The sequence below is a fragment of the Ovis canadensis genome, chromosome 2 (assembly GCF_042477335.2).
Source record: "Ovis canadensis isolate MfBH-ARS-UI-01 breed Bighorn chromosome 2, ARS-UI_OviCan_v2, whole genome shotgun sequence".
NCBI lineage: Eukaryota > Metazoa > Chordata > Mammalia > Artiodactyla > Bovidae > Ovis > Ovis canadensis.
The window spans coordinates 102,708,988-102,733,674 of NC_091246.1; the positions used below are offsets into that span (position 1 = coordinate 102,708,988).

The window sequence follows — 24,687 nt, forward strand, 5'->3', positions numbered from 1 at the left end:
TTCCACAAAACTGATCCCTGGTGCTGAAAAGATTGGAGACCACTACCCTAGGGGACTAAGAGTCCTCCTGGAAAGCTCCTTAGCCTGTTCCAGCTGGGGGGTGAGCTGGTGAAGAGGATTCAGTGACAAAGCTCCCCTCAGTCAGAACTCACCTCAGCTCCCAGAATCGAAAGGTGCAGGAGAACAGAAAAGGAGGGATGGGAAAGGTGTTCCGTGGAAGGCTGAGGGAGAGCTGTTCCAAGAAGAGAAAGACAGGTGCTTCACGCAGTTGACATCTCATAGAAATGTCAGAATAACCGTCAGGAAACAATGAGGCTGAAGAAGCCACCAGGTGACTATGGTGGAGAGCGCTGTAACTTCTTTTGTGACTCAAACCCACCACAGCTGTCGGCTTGACTACAACCCACGCAGGCACCATGGGTTCTCGGGTATTTGAGACCAGGGAAACATGGGGCCTTGTAGACATTAGAGGGGAGAAGTCCCCTTCGCCACGGGGCCTGAATATAGAGTGGGAGCCACAGTGCTTTGGGGGTGGGCATCACCCAGCTTTTTAGAGGAAACCACAATGCCTCTGGTGCGTTTCCAGAAAGTCTACTTTTTGACCTCCTTTGGCAAATTATTAGGGCCCACAGCCAGCCTGGGGCCAAGAGGTTCTCCCAGAGGTGCAGCTATGAGCGTGTGGCCGGGACTATCCAGTGACCCGGGTCACCCCACACACTGCCCGGGTCCTGGGCCTGGGGGCTCCTGCCTCTCACTGGGTGATGAGGCCCGGTGGGTTCACAGACCTTGGGTGGTCTTCTTCTGTGTGAACGGAACTCTGGATGAAAGCACCTCCTCAAGTAAGAATGCAGTCGTGTTTGACTCTGTGACCCCACCCAGCTCCTCTGTCCATGGAATTCCCCAGGCAAGAATACTGGAGTGGGTTGCCATTTCCTACTCCAGGGGATCTTCCTGTCCCAGGGATAGAACTTGGGTCTCCTGCATTGCAGGGAGGTTCTTTACTGTCTGCTAATAGCTCTGGAGAAGTGGGTAAGTTGACAGATGGCCTTTCCTTTAGTGAATACAAAAGCAATTCTCTTATAAGCTGGGTCTTAATTATCATTCGTTTGCTCGAGATCCTTTCCTTAGGTTACCTAATAGGGCTTAAGACTTCATATGCCATCAAGTTCTTGGTCTAGACTGTTTATCGTCCTCTGGAAGTATTAAGGCAGCTTCTCATAAGCTGTCCATTCTACCAATTCCTGCTGAAAAATGATCAGACCTATCCAATTTTTGCCCACCCCCTTCCCATGCTCACTGAGTTTTCCTTGAGAAAGAATGTGAGGGAAACTTGTTAGCATCTTGTTTTCAGCTTTATTGAAATTCTTACAAAAGGTCTGATGTATTTTAGGCCTGGCCTAATTTCCTTTAGTCCCTGAAATACAGGATCATGGCTATTTCCACGTCCTTTTAAGCAGGAATGTAAACTAGTAGACTTTGCTTTTAAAGTTCGAACACATATCACCATGGTTTTTCACTGACGTAAAGCAAGACTTATGTTTTCCCGAATGAAAAGACCAGGTAAGAAAGTTACATGGGTCTTCCTTGGTGGGATAGCTGGATTCTTTGTCAGAACAGACTTGGGGACTTATTTCACTTAATGTGACCTTCTTCCACCTTGAGTATGTTCTTTTTTTTAAATGCAAATTTGCGATGTACTGAGCTATGTAGTAAAGAGGGCCGTGTTCATATATGCATACATATATTGGCTCTGGAAAAAGATGCATGAGTACATGCACGTTATGTAAACATAGCAGATAATAAGCATATTATAAGCAAAGAGCAACCAATAGCATGTACTGGTTTAGTTGTCAGCCAGGAGCTTTGCTGGTCTCATCCCCAGAGGGTCCCAGCCATCGCTTTCCCCGGGCAGGCAATGCTCACCAGGTAGGACAGGTGATTGTGTATCTGAGGCATGTCTGAGTCTGTGACTCCCCCAGGGTCGGTGGGCCTATGCTCACGCGCTCCCATGAAGCTCCCCAGGCCTGGAACACAGAAATGCCCAGCATGACCTCCTCCTCGTGTCAAAAGCAGACTCTGATCTCCCCATCACTAGGAAAGGGGTGCAGACTTGGGGCTCCCAGAGGCCCACAGCCTCCTCTCCCCCCAGATGTAGTAGGGAATCCACACTTCCTTTCAGTCTTAATAGGCTCCATCAGGACATGTGTTTTCTTGACCACAGGATGACACCCGAAGAGGCCTGGAAGGTTCTGTATCATTGCCTCCAGATAGCTCTGAGACACAGGCAACGTGGCTTTAACCCTGATTGCCAGATGACTGAGGGTTGGCCTTGGTTTAACCCAGATAGCTCCCATGTCACCCTCCAAATCCATCCTCCTATGCGGATGGCTGCCTTGGAAGCCAGTTACATCCAACCTTGAACTTACACCCTATGGGATTTGGAGTATGTCATCTTCTAGTCACACTTGTGCTGCACGCCAGCTTCTTGCTTGAATCTAAGCAAAGACATAATGAGAGTCCAGGTCGAAACAATGGTCTCATTCTCCATCTGACTGATAGGCTAGGTGAATGGGTCAGTTGAGTGCTACCTGGAGGTCAAGTGGTACCCAAGCCAGCATGACTTGCAGGAGAGCTGCAAAGTGATACATGAATTGAGCGCCCGAGATACTACGTAGCACACGTGGCAGTCACTCAGTAAATGTTCCTTTCACTTGCCTTCTCGGACTCCAGACTGGTTCCTGCAGGAGGCTGGCATCTCCCTCTCACTCCTAGAGCCGCCCCTCCTCTATGTCACTTTCCCGAACTAACAAACGCTGTGCAGAGGCAGAGTGAAGCGGGGGAGGCGAATCACTCAGTATCGTCTCTTGCTGGTCAAAACTCTTGGCCTGAGGTTTGGGAATGACCTGCAGAGTAATCGACCTGGGACGCCTCCTGCCCATCCTCACTGCTGCACTGGTGGCCAGGACCCATCTGTAACTCACAGATCACAGAGAACACGGACAGGTGGCCCTGAGGGCACAGTGTTTAGAAGACTCCGGAAAAAGGCGATCCAGTCGACCAGGGCTCCATGCAGGAACCGTGGTGGAAGGGAGAGACAGGCAGTGGATCCCAGAGTTGTGCTTTGGAATAGATGTCCAAGAGGAGGAGGGTGACAGGTCACCATGGTCCTGGGATGGGAATTACAGGGGTCTGGGGGTGCCGGGCTGGGCGCAGAGGGCAGAGGCGTTCATTGCCCCCACCCCAGGAATGCAGGAAGGAGGCTCGGCAGCTGGGCCCAACCTCGGGCTGTGCCCACTGTTAGTGTCTCTTGCACGTCACACCGGCATCCTCGGCGTGCCCGCAGTTTGTCACCCCCCACTTGGAGAAGCTGCAGCGGAAGATGCTTTCCTCGGTGCCCTTGCAGGCAACATCGTCCATCCAAATTCTCCCTGTACCTGTGGAGACAAGCGGACATGATGTCTTAGCAGAGATACAGGAGCGCAGGACAGACGGGAGCACTGCTCTCTGTCCCGAGCTCTGCTGCCAATTCTCTAATCGAGTGGTTCCCCCTGCCTTCTCCACTCCACCAAGACCAATGCCTCTTCTCTAGGCTCAGTTTCTGGAAAGGAGAATAACAATAACGGACAGTGAGGATGGGTTTCCCTGGTGGCTCAGTGGTAAAGAACCCACCTGCCAATGTGGGAGATGTAAGAGTCGTGGGTTCAATCCCTGGGTCAGGAAGATTCCCTGGAGGAAGAAATAGCAACCCACCCAGTGGTCTTTCCTGAAGAATCCCACGGATACAGGAGTCTGGTGGGCTACAATCCATGGGGTCACAAAGAGTCAGACACGAATTAGTGAGTAAAATAACCATGATGGTATTTACTAAGCAGCTCCTATGTGTCGGGCCTCTTACCTATATGATCTTCATCCATTCTCACCATGGTGCTGTGAGATGGGCATGAATAACCCTTCTTCTAGATGGGAAAACTGAGGTTCAGAGAGCAAGTGGTGCAAGGTTGCTCAGCTTGTAAGTGGCAGAGTCTGAACTCAAGCCCAAGTCTTGCTGCCTCTCAGGCCCACAATTTATACAAGATGCCTAATAGCTTTTGATATTTTGGCCATGCCACATAACCTGTGGGCTCTTAGTTCCCTGACCAGGGATCAAACCTGTGCCCCCTGCAATGGAAGCACAGAGTCTTAGCCACTAGACCACCAGGGAAGTCCCCTCTATTGAGATGTATCTCGCAGCCTTTGCTGCTGAATATTCAGACAAGACATAATCAGTGGCACAATGTCAGAGAGATCTAACTTGGACAGATCCAGCACCCCATAACCAAATATCTGTGTCGACATCACCTCCAGTATTTTAAAATTTTAAGCTGATGGTCTCACACAATGAGCTTCAAACAGCAGTCCTTGGAATGACAGCAGATCTCAGAAATTAACATTATCACCACACAAATATGTTATGACAGGCGGAAGCATCCGTAACCATAAGCAACTAGGTCAGTTCCCAAAATACAAGGTCCCTAAGACAATCCAGCTGAGTTTTGCCCACCTGTTCACCCCACCCTGTTCACTCAGCTCGTAGGAGGACCACCCTGATGGTCTGAAGGTGCCCATGCAAGGAGTCTTTAGTTGGTTTTCCCAGGATTGTACCCGAGTCTCAAGAGACACAGACTTGGCACTGAGGTCTTCAATGAACGTCAAGGGAATAGGTCAGCTGGGTGTGGCTTCAAGGGAATGGAGAGGGCTTGTTTGGGGTCAGCGGAGAGGGGAGAAGTCACCTGGAGCCCCCACTGATGAACTGGCAGGGCCATCAACCATGTTCTGGTGGGTTCTCTGGGCTGATGGCCAAGCCACACCTTTAATGGTGGGAGCTCACTCGGGAGCCCTCTGGAATGCTGCCTGAGCTTCAGGGCTCCCATCTCCCATGGAGTCATTATCTTAGAGCTTTGCTACTCAAAGTGTGATCCTAGATCAGTAGCATCAGAGTTTGTTAAAAATACACAACCTCATGCCCTGCCCAGGACCTACTGAACCAGAATCTACATTTGAACCAAGTGGTCCTGCACTGAAGTTTGAGAAGCACTGGTACAGCAGAAATAGGGCTTTACAACAAGCAGGACAAATCTCAAGTCTCAGCCCATCCAGGAGGACCATTTCAGTTGTAAAAGTAGGAGGGGATTCCCAGGACGTGAGACTTTCGGTGCTGAAGCTAAGTAAACGGAGAACCTACTTGTAACTTACTTGTTACGTTCAAGAGCTGGTACCAGAAATCATGGGGTTGAAGGTCAGAAACTGCGTTCCAATATTGCCATGTCAATCTGGGCAAGTTAAACGAGGTAACTGTGTTTAGCCGCTATGTAGTATCCAACTCTTTGCAACATCTTGGACTGTAGCCCACCAGGCTCCTCTGTTCATGGGATCGCCCAGGCAAGAATACTGGAGTAGGTTGCCATTTCTTTCTCCAGGGGAATCTTCCTGACCGAGGGATTGAACCCGAGTCTCCTGCCTTGGCAGGCAGATTCTTCACTGCTGAACCACAAAGGAAGCCCAAACGAAGTAACAGTTCCTGTATTTTAAAGGGCTTTGAAATGCATCAAAACCCTACACGAAAGGCAGTTCAGGGATCCTAGCATCTGATCCTGGCACCATGCCTCTTTGTCCCGTCTCTCGGCAGCCAGACAACCTCTCCTTTTAGAGGAATTGTCGGGTATTGTTGTTGTTTAGTTGTTAAATCATGTCTGACTCTTTGAGTATTAAAATCCTTAAAACCTGTCACTCACCCTTGGACTGCATGGGAAATCCTTTTACAAAGCACATCCAGGGAACAACTAAACCATTTTGCTGCCCAGTAAGAAGCTCCAATATTTTGGCCACTGATACAAAGAGCCAACCCTTTGGAAAAGACTCTGATGCAGGGAAAGATTGAGGACAGGAGGAGAAGGGGGCAGCTGAGGATGAGATGGTTAGATGGCATCACTGACTCCATGGACATGAGTTTGAGCAAGCTCCGGGAGATAGTGAAGGACAGGGAAGCCTGGGGTGCTGCAGTCCATCGGGTGACAGAGTCGGGCATGACCGAGCGACTGAGCAACAACAAATGGATTGCAAGGACTTAGTGGTTTGGACATATTTTTGTTAGGCTGAGATATTCATCATCTGCTCAAGGGATTGCAGAGCAGTGAACTAGGGGACAGGGCTGGGAGGAGAGATCTCTTTCTGCTGTCTTTGTTAATGTTATTTGTTCATCACAGCCTCTTTCCTGGCCGGATACAGTGTGCCTCTTACACAATAAGCCCTTTGAGGCTGAGCAAAAATTCTCAGATTAAATGTCTCCTGGAAAACACATCAGTTTACAAATTACCCAGGAAAAGGCTGCAGACCCAAGAGCTCCGTGGGATTAGTCACACCCAAAACAAATAAAGCAGCAAATGAAGGAGACTGACAAATACAGAACAGGCCCGAGGTTACCAGTCCTAATGCGTCCACAGGATCATGGAACTCCAAACTCTAGCTGGGGTTAAGTTAGGGAGTTCTAGCTAATGTTCAGTCATGGAAGAGCTAATAAAATGAGGACAGGGTTGTTAAATCAGCAATGCTCATATCTGCAGTTATTGGGACATCACTAAAGGGGCCAGTGAACTCAGATCATCTCTGCTCCCCGCGAGTCAGAGAGGCTAGAACTCTCATGAGTCCAGATACCAATCATTGTGTCAGTTGACATCCATGAGAGCTGACACTTGACACTCATTGTGTGGCCTGAGCACCAGGAGGTCAGTATCACCCCGGAGCTCATCAGCAATGCAGAGTCTTGGGCCCACTGCAACCTGAACCTGGGTTTGATTCCTGCATTGGGAATATCCCCTGGAGGAGAGCACGGCAACCCACTCCAGTATTCTTGCCTGAAGAATCCCATGGACAGAGGAACCTGGGGGGCTACAGTCACAAACAGTCGGACACGACTGAAGCGACTAACACACTGTATCTTAACAGCACCTTCACCAGTCAGCATGCCTTCAAGTCTGAGAGCCCTGCTCTCGAGTAGGCCTGCTCCTCTGTGCTGGTTCTCTCTGAGCTCCATAACAAGCCCCATTATGGAAGGGGGTTCTCTGTTCCCCCACTTTAGAGTCAGAAAACTGAAGCTACACTGTGAGGTTTTATCTTATGGAGGCAAACTGGGACCAGAGGCCAGGTCTTCTGACACTTGGAGCCTCAGGGGCTGTTGGAATGTGAGGGGATGGTTGAGATGAGTAAGCAGAGATTTTATTTTATTCTCATCATTCATTCATTCAATATTGAAGTGTCTATTCCATGCTCAGCGCTCTTCTGGGTGTTTGGGCTACATTAGTGAACAGAAAATGATTTTTTAAAAAACCCACTGCTGGTAAGAATATAAATTGGTGGAGAATAGTATGGAGGTTTCTCAAAAAACGAAAAATAGAATTACCATATGATTCAGCAATCCCACTTCAAGGCACATATCCACAAGAAACAAAAACTAATTCAAGAAGATACATGCAGCCCAACGTTCACAGCAGCGCCATAATTATACAGTTGCCAAGACAGGAGAGCAACCAGTGTTCATCAACAGAGGAGTAGATAAAGAAGACGTGATATATATTATATATACAACGGGATACTACTCAGCCACAGAAAAGAACAAAACTTTGCTATCGGCAGCAACATGAATGAACCTGGAGGGCATTACTCTAAGCAAAATAAGTCAGAAAAGTCAAATACTTTATGATATCACTTGCAGGAGGAATCTAAGATAACATGACAAACTAATGCCTATACCAAAAAATGCGTACGTACAGAGAACAAATTAGTGGGCACCAGTGAAGGGGAAGGGGCAACACATAGTGGGGAACCGGGAGGTACAAACAACTGGGTGTAAGACAGGCTACAAAGATGTACTTACAACATGGGGACTACAGCCAACGTTTTGTTATAATTGTAACAGGAAAGTAATCTTTAAAAATGGTACAAAAACAAAACAAGAAAAAACAAAAAATCTCAGCTTCATGGAACTAACATTTCAGCTGCTGCATGTTTATTTGGAGTAATATTAATCGAAGGGATAAGTTACACTGAATCCTAAGGGCTGCCATCAGAGCACCACACAGAGGCAGGCAGGACAGCTATCAAATAGACATTTAAGAGAAAGAAAAACTGAGGCCCCAGAAAGGTTAGCAGACCTGTCCCACAACGATTACGGGAGGAGGAGATAGTGACCTCTGATGTCCAGCCAGTCTAGTCCCTGTTCCTTACAGAAGCACATATCCAGTGCGCTTTATGGGTCACTAAGTTCAGAGGTGGCAAAAAAATTCAGCCCACTTCTTGCTTTTGTAAATAAAGTTTTATTGGAACATCTACCTTGTAGACTGCAGTTACTTTCATCTGCAGTTACTTTGGTGCTACAACTGCAGAGTTGAATAGTTGTGAGACAGACCATCTAGTCCACAAAGCCTAAAGTATTTACTTCTGGCTGACCCTTTAACATTTGCTGACCCGTGCACTAAGCTACCTCCCAGTATTTAAATTTGATCTTAAGAAAAAAGAGAGCAAAAATGCTGACAATAATATAATTAGAATGGACACTCTCAATCCATCCATCCACCCCCACCTACAAATCCACCTGCATTTGTACCCACCCTCACCTCCTTTGTCTGTCTGCATGTTTCAGAGATTTTCTTAGTATCCAGGACCAGTTCCCTGGATACTGCCCTGGTCTCAACCCCTCCATCTCTTTCTGGAGCCTATTCCAGCCATCACCTCCATCTTTTCCAACTGTACTCCCTCCCTCTCCAACAGCTCTTGGACCAATTTAAAATTAAAAAAAAAAATCATCTCCAAGTCTTTCTCACTTGGGTCTTTCCTTGTTTTTTTTTTTTTTTTTTCCCCAGGGACACTGATCATTTAATTATTGAGCCCTGGCCAGGAAAACTTTTATGGTGCCAAACCACCAAGAGCATGCCAGGCTCGGCAGTTTCTTGCATGGCTCGGGGAGGATGAAGATTCTGCAGGCACACAAGTTTCTTCCTTCCTTCTCTCCTCACACTCTCCTCCCGTTCCTCCTTCCTCCCTCCCACTTTCAGTTCAGTTCAGTTGCTCAGTTGTATCTGACTCTTTGTGACCCCATGGACTGCAGCACGCCAGGCTTCCCTGTCCGTCACCAACTCCCAGAGTTTGCTCAAACTCACGTCCATCGAATCAGTGATGCCATCCAACCATCTCATCATCTTTCATCCCCTTCTCCTCCTGCCCTCAATCTTTCCCAGCATCAGGGTCTTTCTAATGAGTTAGGTCTTCCCATCAGGTGGCCAAAGGATTGGAGCCACTTTATGCAGTACCTATCACTCATTGGAAAAGACTCTGACTGGGCAAGCTTGAAGGCAGGAGGAGAAGGGGATGACAGGATGAGATGGTTGAATGGTGTCATCGGCTCATTGGACATGTGTTTGAGCAAACTCCAGGAAACAGTGAAGGTCAGGGAAGCCTGGAATGCTGTCCTTGGGGTTGCAAAGAGTCAGACACGACTTTGCCACTGAACAACAGCAAATAAACTGAAAAGGAATTAGCTAGGTGAAGAGGAGGGAAAGGCATTGCAAACCTGAGGAAGAGCAGGCGATAGGACACGAAGATCAAAAACAGCTGTATGAGCTCAGAGCCCACATCTGGGTGCATGTGGCTGAAGGATGCTCCGCCGAGGAGTGAGGCACTTTAGGACAGACCTTGCTGCACTAAGCTGAGAAACCAGACTTGATCCTGAGAGCAGTAAAGACCCACTGAGCGTTGGGCAGGGGAGTGATAAGCCGGAGACCGTTTTAGAAAGAGCCCTGGTAGCCAGGAAGAGGAAGGCCTGGAAGAGGAGGTGGGGAGCAGGGCGTGAGGGAAAGAGCTCCTGGAGGGTGCCCCACCTCCTCCCAACAAGCAGCCAATGGCTGCACCACTGGGCCTGCGCTGTGCTAACTGCTTGCCATACGCGATCTCGATCTCGTTTTTCCTTCGCCATCCTCCCGCAAAAGTGGGACGGCTGAAGCCTGGGGAGCTTAGGAAGTCTGCTCCAGGATGCCAACCAGTAAGTGGCAGATATGGGACGCTAGCTAGGCTCTGACCTAGAGAGTGAGCTCTGAGCCACTGCCCTACCCAGCCTGAGTTCCTAAGGCAAGAACAGTGAGAACAAAGGGGAGGGGACAGAGTCAAGGGTCCAAGAGGTCAACACGGGTAGAATCTGTAGGACCCAGGGACTCAGCAGAGAAGGGACAGGGGAGTGGGTGAGGGGAAGGGGAGGGACAGGTCTGCAGTCCTGCCTGGAAGGACAGAAAGCACATCCGTAAGAGAAACAGAGATGGTGGAAGGTGGGGCTGGGGCTGGGGGCCTGGGAGACTCCGTGAGGTTGAGGGTGAGCTGACTGGGGTCGGGAGTCTGGGCACCTGCCTGAAGGGAATCTGTGGTCAGAGGGGCATCTGGACCTGAGGCGCAACCCGCCCTCTGCCAGGAGAGGTGGGCATTCCCCACCCCGCCCCACAGTTGGCAGGGCAGGCGAGCCCTTCCCACGCTGTTTAGAATCTGTGAACATGTCCGCCTCCCCCTAAACTGAACATGCTGAGGCCAGAGACTATGTTGACCCAACTCCACGCCCCAGCGCTGAGCCTAGTGCCTGCCCATGGAAGGAGCCAGAAGCTGGCTCCTGGGAAGAAGGAAGTGCAGCTGGGACAGGAGGCCCCATTTCCCGCTGTGGACCTGTGAGTAACAGCCTGCCTACCTGCCCAGGTCTCAAATATCACATGACCTAAGCTACTGGACAGTGATGGGGATGTCGGGCCACAGTGATGGGGATGTCGGGCCACAGTGATGGGGATGTCAGGCCACAGTTCACTTTTACGGCTTCCCTGGTAGCTCAGACAGTAGTCTGCCTGCAGCACAGCAGACCCAGGTTCAAACCCTGGGTTGGGAAGATCCCCTGGAGAAGGAAATGGAAACCCACTCCAGTATTCTTGTCTGGAAAATCCCATGGACAGAGGAGTCTGGCGGGCTACAGTCCATAGGGTTGCAGAAAGTCAGACACAACTGAGCCACTTCATATTCATATTTAATGGTGCCAATCTGATGCAAATGCAGAATCTAGTCTGGCTTCCCATCGCCTGATTTAAAGACTCCAGTGGCATTAATATACAATATTTTTATATATGTGGAATCTAGAAGAATTGTATAGATGATCCTATTGAAAGCAGAAATAAAGATACAGATGTAATGAACAAACGTATGAACACCAAGAAGGAAAGAGGAGTGGGTGGGAGGAATTGGGAAATTATGATTGACATATATAAGGGCTTCCCACGTGGCCCCAGTGGTAAAGAACCCGCCTGCCAATGCAGGAGATGTAAGGCTTGCAGGTTCGATCCCTGGATCAGGAAGATCCCCTGGAGGAGGGCATGGCAACCTGCTCTAGTGTTCTTGCCTGGAGAATCTCATGAACAGAGGATTGTCCTGGACTAGCAGGCTACAGTCTGTAGGTCTCAAAAAGTTGGACAAGACTGAAGTGACTTAGCATGAGTGACATATATATGACTACTGATACTATACATAAAACAGATAACCAATGAGAACCTACTGAAAACTCCACTCATTGCTCTGTGGTGACCTAAATGGGAAGGAAATCCAAAAAAGAGGGGATACACGTATATGTATTGGAGAAGGCAATGGCACTCCACTCCAGTACTCTTGCCTAGGAAATCCCATGGACAGAGGAGCCTGGTAGGCTACAGTCCGTGGGGTCGCAAAGAGTTGGACACAACTGAATGACTTCACTTTCACTTTTCACTTTCATGCACTGGAGAAGGAAATGGCAACCCACTCCAGTGTTCTTGCCTGGAGAATCCCAGGGACGGGGGAGCCTGGTGGGCTGCCGTCTATGGGATTGCACAGAGTCGGACACGACTGAAGCGACTTAACAGCAGCAGCAGCGGCAGAAATTGACACAACTTGTAAAGCCACTACACTCTGGTAAAAATTAATTTAAAAAAGGCTTGAGTGGCAATTGTAGGGTTTCCCCTCATGCCATATGATACAAACATCAAGGAAGGATCTCCTGCATTGCAGGCAGATTCCTTACCGTCTGAGCAATCAGGGAAACCAGATATGTTCCAGTGTCTCCTAGTTTATATTCTATGGGAACTCGAATTTGTATCCGACTTTTGTGTGAAAATTGTATAAATGTTAATTATGTTGAACTGGTTTCACAGTGCTTTTCAGATCTATTATAGCCTTCTACTTCTCTATATATTTGTTCTATTTTTTGAGAGTTTGATATTGAAACTCTAACTAAACATCTTAATTTATCTACTTTAAAAAATAAAGTAAAAAAATAAAATAAAAAATAAAGTAGAACTATATATAATCTGGTTCTGTATTTTCCAAGTCTCCTGTAAAAGTGTTATCAGACTTTCATAATTTAAAAACAATATTTTTTTAAAAAATCAAGGGAGGATGGAAGAGTTTTAGGCTAACCCTATGACAGTCAAATGACCTAGTGTGGCTCTTCTAAAACAATGTATGACTTTTCCCCCTAAAACGTTTTGCTTCCACATATTAGGGAGAAGTCCTCATCAGAGCCGAAAATGGAAAAGTAAGGGCTGATTCCCCATTTCTGTTTCTCCTGCAGACAAAGATGGCAGCTTTCTTTGCAGAAAACAGGCTGAGACCCAGGGCACAGCTTCAGGTGGGAGGGAAGCACTCGCCCCCGGTGGGCTGTGCTCTGTGGAGCTGGACCCTTTGAACTCCCTGCGCACTGGGCCTTTCAGTCCAGAGGCCAGGATGCTGGGGTCAATCGGCTGCTCTCCACCAGCTGTCACAACAGATTTCACAAGCGCGCTTCAGTGAGCGCGATTGTCTTCATGGGCTCAGACTGGGCGGCTTGTAAACAAGAGACGTTTATTTCTCACAGATCCGGGGGATGCGAGTCCAAGATCAGAGTGCCTGTGTGCTCAGATGCTGTGGTTCTAGGGAGAGCCCCCTTCTGACTAGGAGGCTCCTGTGTGTCCTCACGGAAGCGGGCAGAACACCCTTAGGTTCCTTTACTAAGGTCCCATTATGAGAGCTGCATTTGTGACCTGGACACCCCCTCAAAGCCCCCACCTCCTAATGCCATCACACTGGGGGTCAGGATTTTGATATATGAATATGTTGTTGTGTGGTCACGCAGTCGTGTCTGACTCTTTGCAGCCCCATGGACTAGAGCCCACCAGGCTCCTCTGTCCATGGGATTCTCCAGACAAGAATGCTGGAGTGGGCTGCCATTTCCTTCTCCAGGGGATCTTCCTGACCCAGGGATGGAACCTGTGTCTCCTGCATTCCTGGTGGATTCTCCACTGCTGAGCCACCAGGGACACCCATACAGATTTGGCTGGGGAGGGTTGGGGTAGGGGGGACACAGACATTCAGTCCACAACAGTGGAGGCCAGCAGGAGACAAAGAGAAAGGGAGTCCAATTCGAGGGAAGGAAGGAATGTTCTAATGGTCAGAACTGTCTGGAGACAGATGGCTGGAGGCTGCGAGCCCCGCAAGGTGGGAAGGACCCAGGCGGAGGCCGGGTGACACGCGGCAGGACTGCCGTCGAGGGGACCCTGGATGGGAGGGCAGGCCTAGGACTCGGGTCCCTCGCCCCACGTTCTCCTCTGGTGGGCGCCCTACCTTGTCCGAACTGAGCGGTTCGGTGCACATCCTCCGCGCCAGGGAAACCCAGCATGCGGCACACCACGTCTCCGTCCTTCTTGTCCCAGCCGTCGTCACACACGGTGCCCCAGCGCCGCTCGTGGTACACCTCCACACGGCCCTGGTGCGGGCCGGAGCCATTCACCAGCCGTACCATCACCGCCTCCACGCCACCTGCCAGGAGCAACGCAGGGTCACGGTCACTCCCCCGAGCCTGGACACAGCAGTGCCCCAGGAACCCTCCCCGGTTCTTCATCACCACCTGGCATGGGGAGGGGCGCCGGGGCTCCAGTGAAGGCCACACAGGCAGCCAGCAGAAACCATGGTGTCAGCCCTGCCCGTTATCACCACTGCCCTTCTCTCCACCTTTTTTATTACTTTTATTTTCAGAATAGTTTTAGGTTCATAGCAAAATCGAAAAGCAGAAACAGTACTGGCTTTGGCAGTGCAGGCGCTAAAATTGGAATGATACAGGGAAGACTAGCAAGGATGACAAGTGAATTCATGAAGCATTCCATAATTTTTTTTTACAGCTACTATAGAAATAGAATACAAATTTCAGCATGGATTGCATAAATTCTTGCTAATTACTGATCATTATTTAATCACTTTACTGAAGATCAAGGTGAAATCCACATTCAGTAATTATAGCACTAAATAAAAATGTGAGAACTGGCTTTCCGCTTTACAGTTGGTGATGCTAGATATCCTATGAAATGAGAAAAGGAAAAACTTAAAAAAAAAAAAAAAGAAGGTATAGACGCCCCCACCCCCAACATGGATAGCTTCCTCCCCAACTATCAACATCTGCCTCCAGAATGGTACATTTGTTATAATCTGTGAACACACAGAGACATGTCGTAACCACCCAGAGTCAAGAGATTACACCAGGGTTCACTCTTGGTATTGTCCATTCTGCGGTCTGAACAAATGTATAATGATATGTATTCACCAACATAGTATCTTACAGAATGGTTTCACTACCCAAAAAATCCTCTGGTGCTCCATCCCTTCATCCCCACCCCTACCCCTTAGCCCCTGGCAAACACTGATCTTTTTCCTGTCTCCATAGCTTTGCCTTTCCCATCATGCCATATAATTGGGATCATACAGTATGTAGCCTTTTCAGATTGGTTTCTTTCACGCAGTAATATGCATTTAAAGCTCCTCTTTCCATGGCTGGATAGCTCATTTCTTTCTACCACCAAATAATGTTCCAATGTCTGGATGTACTATGGTTTAACTATCCATTCACCCAATGAAGGGCATCTTGGAAGGAATTATGAATAAGGCTGCTACAAACATTCATGTTCCGGTTACTATATAGACATAAGTTTTCAATTCATTTGAGTAAATACCAATAAGGAGGTGTTCTCTGGTGGCTCAGCTGGTAAAGAATCTCCTGCCAGTGCAAGAGATGAAAGAGATGCGGGTTCGATCCCTGGGTCAGGAAGATCCTCTGGAGAAGGGAATGGCAACCCACTCCAGTATTCTTGCCTGGAAGGTCCCATGGACAGGGGAGCCTGGTGGGCTATAGTTCATACTGGTCACCAAGAGTCGGACATGACTGAGCAGCTGAGCACCTCGTGCATCCATCATTGTCGACTATTCTTCGCACATGAGTTTATAAGCTCCAGCCAGGTTATTAGAAGAGGCTGAGGATGAGCAAGAGAGCAGAGACTCCTCCAGATGGAAAACAAGGAGCACAGCGGGACTCAGAGGCCAGGTCTGAGACAGAGACGCCACCCGGGAGCCGTCGTGACAAGCCAACCTGGAACCGGCAGCCGCAAACACAGCCCGGCCCGGGCTGGGCGTCTGGCCCTGGTGTGTCGGCTGAGGCTGAGACGTTGGCCTTGAGTCCTCCCAGACCTGCCTCGCCTCTGTCAGCACCCTGTCACTGTGGCCGTGGGCCACGCCAGGCCAGGAGGCTGCCAACGGCAGTCTCCGTGTGGGGTCATCAGTAGACGGAGAGTGGCAGGAGGAAGCTGTGCGTCCCAGAGCAGGCGAGGCCGAGTTCAAGGTCCAAATAACAGGAAGAAGTCTGGTGCGGTACAGGCAGCGCAGCTGACGTTCAGAGACACCCGCTTATCCTCCGTTCTGGCCTGCCTCGCTCACGCTAGACTCACTTCTTCATCTTGCCAAATAAGTCACTGACCATCTGTTAGGAGCCTGGTCCCGTTGCAGGAGTGATGGATAGATCCGTGAACAAAGTCTCTGCCCTCATGGACTATACTGCAGTGGAGGAGACTAGTCACAGAGCTGGGAAACAAATTCACATATAACTATGGCCACGTAGTGATGGTGCAGACAAGAACAGAAACACAGGAAGGGAAGGGAGCACGGAGGCGCCATTGTGGTTGGCGACACAGGAGAGGAGTGGAGGGTGGGGGCACCGTCTTAGATGGGGAGACAGGGAAGGGGCTGGGTAGAGGGTGCCGTCATAGACAAGAAGACAAGGAGGGGAACGGAGCTTGAGGGAGCGCCATTTCAGATGGGGAGACAAGGAAGACCTTGAGTAGAGACCCGGAAGAGCTGAGGGAGAACACGGACCCCTCTATCTTAGAAAAAACCCGCTCTGTACTCTGGCCTAACATTTTCACATCCTTTAAATCTCAAGCTTGGGTGGCACATCTGCCAGAAAAAGCCTCCTGCGGTCACCCACTCCCATCCAAGCCCCCTTCTGTGGATGTATCTTATCACTTCATGTAACAGTTGCCTGTTTAGCCTTTTAGGACATTGGGAGAATTCCGAGGTCAGGTCGTATAGCCTGATACAGCGCCTGGTACCTCAACGCGCCCAGGCTGGGCCCAGTGAAAGCATGCACAGTCAGAGAGCATGCACCCCGGAGGGCAGGTCCTGTCTAGTGGACACAGCCAGTGACTCGGGTGGGAGCCTGAACGGAGAGTCAGCACCACGGCTACCAGTGCTTCCAACACCCTCCTTACTACAGCTCAGGCTCTTCTCCTCACTGACATCTTCTTTCGGTAGGACGACCCCAGGGCTCTGGACCCGGAACTCGAGCTGTTGGCTCGATGGCCGTACATTCTACATGAGAAAATAAGGATGTGGTCGGACATGCGATTATAGTGAGCGCTGAAGGAAGTCCAGAAAGTGTCACTTGGATGCTGAAACGTCAGAATTCCCAGGAGGCTTCAATGTATATGGAAGTGGCAAAAGAATATTTGGAAACAGGACAACTTCAAAACATGGGAAGCATACGGTAACCATAATTATGGGGCTCAGAGCGTCAAGTTCAAGGCTGTTTCTGCCCCAGGCTCCCCACACGCCAAGCAAGGTCACAGCCCGCATCAGTCCCAGGGATATGTGTGTCCCCCAACCCACACACACCCAGACACCAGACACCAGAGTTGACTCATCAAGCACTGAAGCCTGTCCCTGGTCACAAGCTCCCAGGTCCCCCAGTTTCAGGACTTCTCCCTACGATGGAGGCTGAACACAGTCCCTTGCCCACGGGGTCAGCAGCCACTGCAGGCCCCAAAAGAATCAATGAGGCAAATTTTGATCTAGCACCATCTTATGGAACATAGCACTAAGCTATGATTTTTTTTTTAATGTGGACCATTTTTTAAGTCTTTATTGAATTTGTTACAATATCGCTTCCGTTTTCTGTTCTGGTTTTTTGGACTCGAGGTATGTGGGAGCTTACCTCCCCAACCAGGAATCAAACCCACACCCCCTGCATTGGAAGGTGAAATCTTAAGAACAGGACTGCCAGGGAGGTCTCTAAGCTAAAAATTTTTAATCCTTTCTTCCCCCTAACAAGAGCGCATCCCTGTGGCTACCTCCCTGAGGAAAACCATAAGCTGAGATTTGATCTGATTATGATGCTAACTGCCCCAATGAGGGACTCAGACAGTCTAAAGGGGCAGTCCCACAAACAACAGGCCTGGCCTGCTTTGCCCTAAGAGCTACAGGGGCGGCCGGAGGCAGGCTGTTCCCAGGCCGAGCCGTCATGCCACCTTTGGGAACCCGCTTGGGGAACCTGCCTGGGGAACCACCCAATGACGCCAACACTGACTTCCTCTCCAGCCTGAGACGAACATCACGACTTGCTAAGAGGTTTGGGTTTCTGTGGGCAGAGGGTGTAAACTCTGCCTTTTCCCAGCAGTTTCTGCCCTAGAGCAATGCTTTCCCACCAAGCAAACCACCACCACTGGGAAATGCGCTCACCCCACAGCTGTGTCAGCCCCACAGAATGAGAGGCAGTGTCTAGGAGGCTGCGTCAGCCTGGTTTGTGCCCAACGCCCCTCACCCTGCATGCCCCATTATACTTCCTGTAAGTCCAGGGAGCTAATTCCTTAGACATCCACCCAGAGCGGTTCCCATGGAGTGTGCCTGGCTGTTTGGGGTTGAGGAGGTGCCTCTCTTTGCACAGGACAGTAGAGGGAGGTGGAAGGCAGTGGTTCAGATTGTTCAAAACCCAGGCACTGGGACTTCCCTGGTGGTCCAGTGGTTAAGACCTGGCCTTTCAAGGTAGGGGGTTCAGGTTTGATCCCTGGTCGGGGAGTGAAGATCCCACATGGCTTGGGGCAAAAAACCAAAACATAAAACAGAAGCAGTATTGTAACAAGTTCACTAAAGACATTAAAAATGGTCCACATAAAAAGAAAATCTTAAAGAAAATAAAACCCAGACATGCCTAAGCCAGTAGACAGAGGGGATGGCTCAGCTGGGGGCAAAGGTCCGCATGCTTTCACAACTTTCTGTTGCCTCCCGAAACAGCTGCCCTTGACCAACAGGTCTCCACTTCCTTCTTCACCTCCCACCACAGTGAAGCCCCAGGAAGTCCTTCCTGAGCAGAACGTTGGCACGCAACCCTGAAGAACCCACCACGCCCAAGCAGTTCCCATGTGGATATCTGAGCTTGATTCACAATGGGAACCCCCCCCGAGTGAAGAGGATATGACACTCGTTCTCTTGTTCAGTCTACTCTGAAGACTGGAATCTACCTGGACATGTGCCCACGGTTTGCAGGTGGAGAGTAGGGACCACCACTGGGTTCCCCTCCCTGCTATCTGCAGGAAGAGTTCCGCCCACACTCCACCTCTGCTCTGGGAGACCCCAGCTCAAGAGAAAGACCGAGCGCCGCTCCTCACCGAACACCTGGAGGATGAATGGGGAGTTGCTGACTCGACAGCCTGTCCCAAGCCCTTGGCCACTAAGTCCTGGGCAGACTTTTTCCTGGCTACCACTCATAACAGGGACACTGCGCTGCTGTTCCCCCTACAGCTCCAGATCTGGGGTCACAGGTTCTCCTCTGCTTCTTTTTTCCGAGTCTTTGCTGCTCTGCACAGGCTTTCTCTAACTGCGGTGAGTGGGGGCTACTCTTCATCGTGGTGTGCGGGCTTCTCGCTGCAGCGGCTTCTCTTGTGGCAGAACACAGGCCCTAGTTGCACAGGCTTCAGTCGCTGTGGGGCACGGGCTTAGCTGCTCCTCAGTATGTGGAATCTTCCCGGACCAGGGATCGAACCTGTGCCCCCTGCATTGGCAGGGAGATTCCTATCCACTACACCACCAGAAAAGTCCCAGATCTGCCTTTTTATTATACAAGGCAGCAGACAGAAAGAGTCCCTTCCATCACAACCTCACACAGCAGCATCACTTTTTGTCTGGCGGGGTAACCACAGGAGAGGAAGCTGATATAGGAAACCCAAGGCAGGAGACTGGCCCTTTCTGGCTGGGTAGGCTGCTTGCTCTCTCGCAGATCAAAGGGTTCAATCATTTCACCAGCAAGTTTTCTAGCGCTTCAATAGTTCTAAGCCCTGCTGGGAGCTTTCTGCCTAGCTGCAGGGCCAGACCATAGAACCCACCTCCTCATTCTCTGACCTGCTCTGCTGATCCTGCCCACTACCCACGCCACTCCTGGGATTGACAATGAGGCTCTCATCCACCCTCCTGCAGCAAGACCTCAGGTACGCTCTTAGCCCCTCAGTTAAACAGGGTGGCCCCTCAGGCACAGATGAGGTCAGACTGTGAAGAGGAACAAAATATGATATATGGATGAAGAAGCCTCTGCATTTTCTGGCGACACCTCTAGCAACAACTTCTTCACACTTAGTTGTGGGTTACAGATGTCACCACTGTTTGACACATGCAGCTACTTCTAGGTAATCGCCAGTGTCTTTGGGCTTTTCTAACCATCACAAGGAGATCAAATCAGTCAATCCTAAAGGAAATCAACTCTAAATATTCATTGGAAGGACTGGTGCTGAAGCTCCAATACTTTGGCCACCTGATGCAAAGAGCCAACTCATTGGAAAAGAACCTGATGCTGGGAAAGACTGAGGCCAGCAGGAGAAGTGGGTGGCAGAGGATGAGATGGTTGAATGGCATCACTGACTCAATGACCTGAATTTGAGCAAACTCCAGGAGACAGTGAAGGACAGGGGAGCCTGGCACGCTGCAGTCCATGGGGTCGAAAAGAGTCAGACATGATTTAGCAACTGACCACCAACAACAAACCACCACAAATAATGCAGAAACCTAGAAGGGGTAACAGAGAGCTGAGCAGAAGCATAAAGAAACAAAGAAGGTGGAATGAATAAGCCATGTTGGACATGAGACCCTAGAGTGAAGACATGAGCCCTGGTCCTGAGGCCACCAGAACTGCCTTGGATTCTGAAGACCTTCTTGTTCCAATCTCTGCAAGCCTTAGTATTACAAGCCCTAGTCTTCTGAAGTCTTCTCGGGTGTCCTTACCATATACCCGCATTACTTGAAGTGACCCAGTGAGTCTCTGGTCCGTGTTACCAAAAATGCCCAAAGACAGCACCTGTGATCCCATGCACCCATCGAAGGGCTGGTTAGCTACTCGCCTCTTGGGTGTTGAGTGGGGAGGGGAACTCAGATGGAGGGAAGCATGGTGATCCCTGTGGGGAGGCAGCAGGGGAGAGTGGCATGAGGCTGATTCTGGGCTTAGAAACAGGGTTTCAATTCCGGCTCCACTAAAGACCCGATGGGACCGCTCTATACTTAACTCTTCTTACAATGGGGAAAATGGTGATGGTTGGAGCAAGTACTCATGTCAAGGACTTGGCTCATCATGGACACCCACCACTGTGAGCCCCAGCCCCACCAGCCTGCACTTTGCCCAGCAACCTGTGGTCAGCTCTGAGGCATCTTCATGACTTGTGAGGATGGCTTGGGTACCAGTAGCCCCATCAGGGATATATCCCTTTTTAATAACAACCAAAAAGAGGCCATGCAGTGAAGCATGGAAAATCTTAGTTCCTAACCAGAAATCGAACCTGTGCCCCCTGCATTGAGAGCATTGTGTCTTAACCACTGTACTGCCGGGGAAGTCCCCAAGATATACTCTTGAGAGTCTTGTTGCAAAGCAAGCTTGCTGCTTGGGGAGTGGGGGAAATGGTGGGTGGGGTGGGGGGCAGGCTCAGCCCTCCAATTGGATTAATCTCCTCCTAACTTCCTCTGCTCTCCCCAGGGCTCAGTTCCTGGCTTCTTAGCCTGGGAGGGGAGGGGGACAGGGGCGTCAGCAGAAGACTGGCTCCTGCTGTCAGCAAGATTCTTCTCACTAATGCAAGCTGGATGTGATTCGTTAGGCAAGACTGCTCCAGAACGGTCTAGGAATGTGAGCCAGGGCTGAGGCCACTCGGGGGCTCCCAGCACAAATCTAGTATGTAGGGATTCTGTTTTCAAAACAAATGCTTGCTCTTTTTGCCTTGTAGACATATAGGTAGGAAAAGCAAGGTCCTAGACAAAGCAGGCTGGGTCTACCCCAGGTGCCCTGGCCTTGGCATTGAATGTCAATGTTGGCCTTGAACCCGCCCCCTGCCCCCACTGCATATACAGCATTCCTCTCCACTCTGTATCAGGCCTGACAGCTGTTCATTCTGCCTCTGGGAATGGAAGGGAACTTGACAGTATCTCTGGGGAATCCATTCCAGGATTTAAAAACCTGCATCTGGTTTCACTCACAGGGCACTGGCATCTCTGGATGGCTCCAGGGTTTTTTCATCCAATTATTCCCTACCTTACTTTACTCTATTTACTTTGGGTTTCAGGGTTATAATTGAGGGGGCAAGATGCCCAATATCTTTCTCTAGCGTCTGGTGGGAGCACAGCCGAGGGAGTGGCTGCAATATTCGGCCTCTCCGTGGTCCTGGGAGGACAGTTTAACAACCAGTAGCTACCATCTTGGAACTGGTTTTGAGAGCTAGGGGACCCTTTAGAACTACCCACTGCCTATGGGGCTTGTCTGCACCTGGCTTAGAACCACCCCGACCTCAGCGACAACAAAGGTGGATTCTGCCAGGGAGAGATTTTAAGTCAAGGATGGATGACGAAGGGAACTCATGGACACCTAGCGCCTGCGTGGGGCGGCATGTCAGGCCTGGGGCCGAGCGCTTTACCCACGGCTTTGCTCATTTACTCTTCTCAATGGCTCCATGAGTTAGTCATTATGACCTTCACTGAACAAAGAAATGGGCCCGGAAGAGTCAAATAACTTGCCTAGGGTCACACAGCTGCTCCAAAGTGGAGCCGGGGAGGACAGCAAAGGCCCTTCATTTTCAAACCACAGAGCTAGCTGAACACTGAAGGCAAGTATTTCCCTCTCCACACGAAAAGTGCCTTTCATCTGTCTCCCAGCAGTCCTCTGGAGCTGCAGGAAAGCATGTCTTGAGGAGTAAGAGAAAGAGCCTGGGACTTCAGCAGTTCCTGGCTATGGGCTGTCTCTAAGAATCACCTGAGTGCTTCAAAATCAACAGGAGGTGCTATATTTAAAATGGATAACCAACAAGGACCTGCTGTCTAGCACAAGGAACTCTGCTCAATGTCATGTGGCAGCCTGGATGGGAGGGGAGTTTGGGGGAGAATGGATACATGTATATGGTTGGCTGAGTCCCTTCGCTGTACACCTGAAACTATCATAACATTATTAACCAGCTATACCTCCGTATAAAATAAAAAGTTTTTTTTAAAAAAGATCAACCAGTAGGAAAGTGGGGAAGGGACATTTCTGACAGATGCAGGTGTTGTAAATGTCCAGCCAGGGCTAAAAGCACTGCTGTAGGGGACAGACCTAGGATCAAGCCTGGGCTACGCAATTTCACAGTAGCTGGGTCTTATGCAGTGGTCCTTAACCTTTTTCCAGCCAGGCTCTGCTGCAGGCCATCACTTCTAAAATGTAGTCTGGCCTGTGGATGCACCTTATAAAATGCTATTTCCTAATGGTGCAGGCATGCGTGCTATGTCACTTCAGCCGTGTCTGACTCTTTGGGACCCCATGGATTATAGCCCACCAGGCTCCTCTGTCCATGGGGATTCTCCAGACAAGAACACTGGAGAGGGTTGCCGTGCCTTTGCACCAGGGACCTGTTTCATGGATGACAATTTTTCCACAGACTGGGAGGAGGGAGGGGATGGTCTCAGGATGATTCAAGCACATTACATTTATTGTGTGCTTTATTTCCATTATTATTACATCAGCTCCACCTCCAGCCATCAGGCATTAGATCCTGGAAGCTGGGGACCCCTGCTGTTAGGCACATCAATGTCACCTCCTCCAGGAGGGCCTCCCTGACCCATGGCTCCCACACATGAGAAATAGCCTAGCACTGTTCCCTCAGCCAGCCCCCTTGCCCCCACCATAGTCAGCTCTGGAGAAGACAGGCATTCAACATCCTTGTGGTTCCCACTCGTAGCCTCACTTGCAGGCAGAAACCTGGCATGCTGCCATCAACAAGTGGTACTAAGTGAGTGAGTGAGTGGATAAATGAATGGATGAGGAGCTCCCAGAACAGAACCAATCCCTAAGAACCCCAGACCCTGCTGGGATATGCATCAGAAGGGCCCAAAAGTCCAGGGAACTTTGCTTCTCATGAGACAAGAGGAGGGGAAACCAGGCATAATCCTGAAATCTCACAGCTCCTTTAGGTGTGTTTATCTTGCCTTCCAGACCCTGCCAAAGCAAGGAGGTTGTGGGGAACAGAAATAAACACATGGGGCTGGGAAAATAGGCTCTGATACTCTGCAGCTGCAGAGTGGAGCCCCAGGGATAATCTAGACCGGCTGCCCTTTAAGGAGGCTGAACTTTCCTTCTGTCAAGAAAGAACTCCCCGTGCCCCCCAGCCAGCCTGCAGCACGAGGGCTCTATGCCGCCCAGACAGGGCACTGCTCTTTCCCCTGACATCCACGGCAAATGTGGTCCGTATGTGAAGGATAGGAGCCATTCCACAAGCCTAAGGAATTTCCAGCCAGGCTCTGCTGGAGGGCATTGCTTTTAAACTGTGGTCTGGCCTGTGGGTGCACTTTATGAAATGCTATTTCCTAATGGTGTGGGCGTGCGTGCTAAGTTGATTCAGTCGTATCCAACTCTGTGACCCTATAGACCGTAGCTGTCCAGGCTCCTCTGTCCACGGGGATTCTCTAGGCAAGAATACTGGAGTGAGTTGCCAGGCCCATGCCATGCCCAGGAAGGTCAAGGGATCTTCCTGACCCAGGAATTAAACCCTAACTGACTCTAAATATGGTGCTTTATGCCTCCTCAAAGCATTTTTGTTAGGTCTCATTTGATCTTTGCAGTCCTCCTCTGGGGTGGTGGGTATGATACCCATTATACAGATGAGGAAACTGAGACTCAGAAGGAAAGTGACTTCCTCAAGGTTACATGATAGTGGCCATAGTGGCCACACGTGGTCTCCAGTCCAGCAGTCCCACAGGTCACTGTACTGTGTCTTTGATTGAGGGGGTGGGATTTACTTACTGGGCAGAAAGAATAGCAGAACTATCTCCCAATTATCACTGTCCTTTTTATGCGGGATTATTTTTTCTTAACTGTTGACTTACCCATTGGCCCCCTCAACTCTACTGCATATCTTTAGAAACCAGGAATTTGTCTTGGCTCATTTTGTTTCTCTAATGCTCTATGGGGCTTCAGCAGTGGCTCAGCAGTGAAAGAATCCACCTACAATGCAGGAGATGCAAGTTTAATCCCTGAGTCGA

At 49.9% G+C, this 24,687-nt stretch overlaps 1 protein-coding gene and 1 pseudogene across 1 annotated transcript in view; one reads left to right on the top strand and one right to left on the bottom strand.

Moving 5' to 3' along the window:
- Positions 1-1,330: 1,330 nt before the first annotated feature.
- The window catches only part of SCARA5 (scavenger receptor class A member 5), a 133,538-nt gene continuing 110,181 nt past the window's right edge, over positions 1,331-24,687 (bottom strand). Inside the window, exons 8-9 of the mRNA XM_069574174.1 lie at positions 13,684-13,878; positions 1,331-3,434 (exon numbers count right to left, since the gene is read on the bottom strand). Coding sequence (XP_069430275.1) covers positions 3,298-3,434; positions 13,684-13,878 — 332 coding nt within the window. The 3' untranslated portion in view covers positions 1,331-3,297. The remainder of the gene's footprint in view (positions 3,435-13,683; positions 13,879-24,687) is intronic.
- Positions 14,135-14,228, top strand: LOC138434858 (U6 spliceosomal RNA; annotated as a pseudogene).